Genomic DNA, 1,470 nt, shown 5'->3' with positions numbered 1-1,470 from the left:
TTTTTTTTTTTTCCTCCTTTGATTTCTCTTTGGGAAAAGCAGATGCACTTTGACTCCTGACTGCTCTACCTCAGACCTGAGAAAAAACTCATCACACTTGCTTTTCGGCGTTTTTTTTAATTATTCTTTTTAATTTTTATGAGCGCTGGTCTTTATAGTCGTTGTTGTTTTATTGTTATTATTATTATTATTATTATTGCTGTTGTTGTTGCTAGCGGCCGGGATTCTGCTGTTGCGTTGAAGCGCTGGTCTCCTTGGGCAGTGGGTGGTTTCTCCTGTGTATCCCTCCTAGGACACTCGAACGAAGATTTTTTTCTTCCTCCCTTTCTTTTTCTCCTCCTTCACTTCTCCGAGGCTTTTAAAACAAACAAAAAGCAAACCTACGCCGGTGTTGTCGTCTTTTTTAAACAAAATTTTTATTTTTATTTTGCTTGACATCTGGGAAACCAATACCCCCACTCTCAGAAATAACCAAAGACAATGGTTCACTGTGCAGGCTGCAAAAGGCCAATCTTGGACCGGTTTTTGTTGAATGTGCTGGACAGGGCTTGGCATGTGAAGTGTGTTCAGTGCTGTGAATGTAAATGCAATTTGACAGAGAAATGCTTTTCGCGAGAAGGCAAGCTTTACTGCAAAAACGACTTCTTTCGGTAAGTACCGGATCCTCCCGCCTGAAGCCCCGGCTCCTTTTTACCCGTATTTTTCGTTTTCCTTTTTTCCTTTTTCTGTTTGTTTGTTTTCTTGTTCAGTGTGACTTGTGAAATTCCTTCTCCCCCTCCCCCGGGCACACGGAAACCCGCCCGGAACCTTTGTTATTTCCCGCGGCGGGGGCCGCGGCCGCGCTCCCGCGCCCGCCTCCCGGCCCGCTCCCCGCGGGGCGCCGGGCACCTCGGCTGCCCCGGAGTCGGCTTTAAACGAGGAGCCGGTTCCGCGCGGCGCACGGGCCCGTCCCGGCGGCGTTTCCCGCAGCCGGGCTCGGCCGGCCGCGCGGTTTCCCCCCGGCCGCGCCGCGCCGCTATCTCCGCAGCCGAGCGCAGGCAGCACCGAGCGCGCCGGGCTSCGGGCGGCCTGTGCGCCCCGCTCTCGCCTCCGGAGCGGGGGGCCCCGCGCTCCGCGGGCCCCTGCGCACCCCGCGGGGGAAGCCTTCTCCCGGCGGGTGCCTGGGGAAGGGGGGGGTTCACAGCGCGCCCCCCCCCGCGGTGCCCCTCGGCCGGGCTTGCAGCCCCAGCCCGACGGGGCGTCCGGCCGGCCCCGCGGGCAGCGCTGCGCGCTCGGAGGTGCTAATGCAGAGGAAACCCCGCGGCCGCGGAGGCTGTGGCCGCCGTGCGGAGGTGCTAACGGCGTCTCAATCATCCCCGGGCCGCTCCGCAGGGATGCGCCGCTGCCCGGCACCAATCCACATGCAAACGGAAAATAAAGGCAACGAAATCCCCCGCCTCGGCGCCCGGCCGCGCTGCGCTCCAGCCCGGC

At 58.6% G+C, this 1,470-nt stretch overlaps 1 protein-coding gene across 3 annotated transcripts in view; it reads left to right on the top strand.

Annotated features, from left to right (window-relative positions):
* The first annotated feature begins 480 nt into the window (after positions 1-480).
* LHX1 (LIM homeobox 1) overlaps positions 481-1,470 on the top strand; it is a 4,319-nt gene continuing 3,329 nt past the window's right edge. For all 3 annotated transcript variants that reach the window (XM_085302951.1, XM_085302952.1, XM_085302950.1), the window contains exon 1: positions 481-650. In XM_085302951.1, coding sequence (XP_085159077.1) covers positions 481-650 — 170 coding nt within the window. The remainder of the gene's footprint in view (positions 651-1,470) is intronic.

This window comes from Rhea americana, unplaced genomic scaffold (assembly GCF_003343005.1).
Source record: "Rhea americana isolate MKP2758 unplaced genomic scaffold, rheAme1 scaffold_194, whole genome shotgun sequence".
Taxonomy (NCBI): domain Eukaryota; kingdom Metazoa; phylum Chordata; class Aves; order Rheiformes; family Rheidae; genus Rhea; species Rhea americana.
The sequence above is the reverse complement of the archived record's forward strand: the minus strand, read 5'-3'. Positions and strand labels throughout refer to the sequence as shown.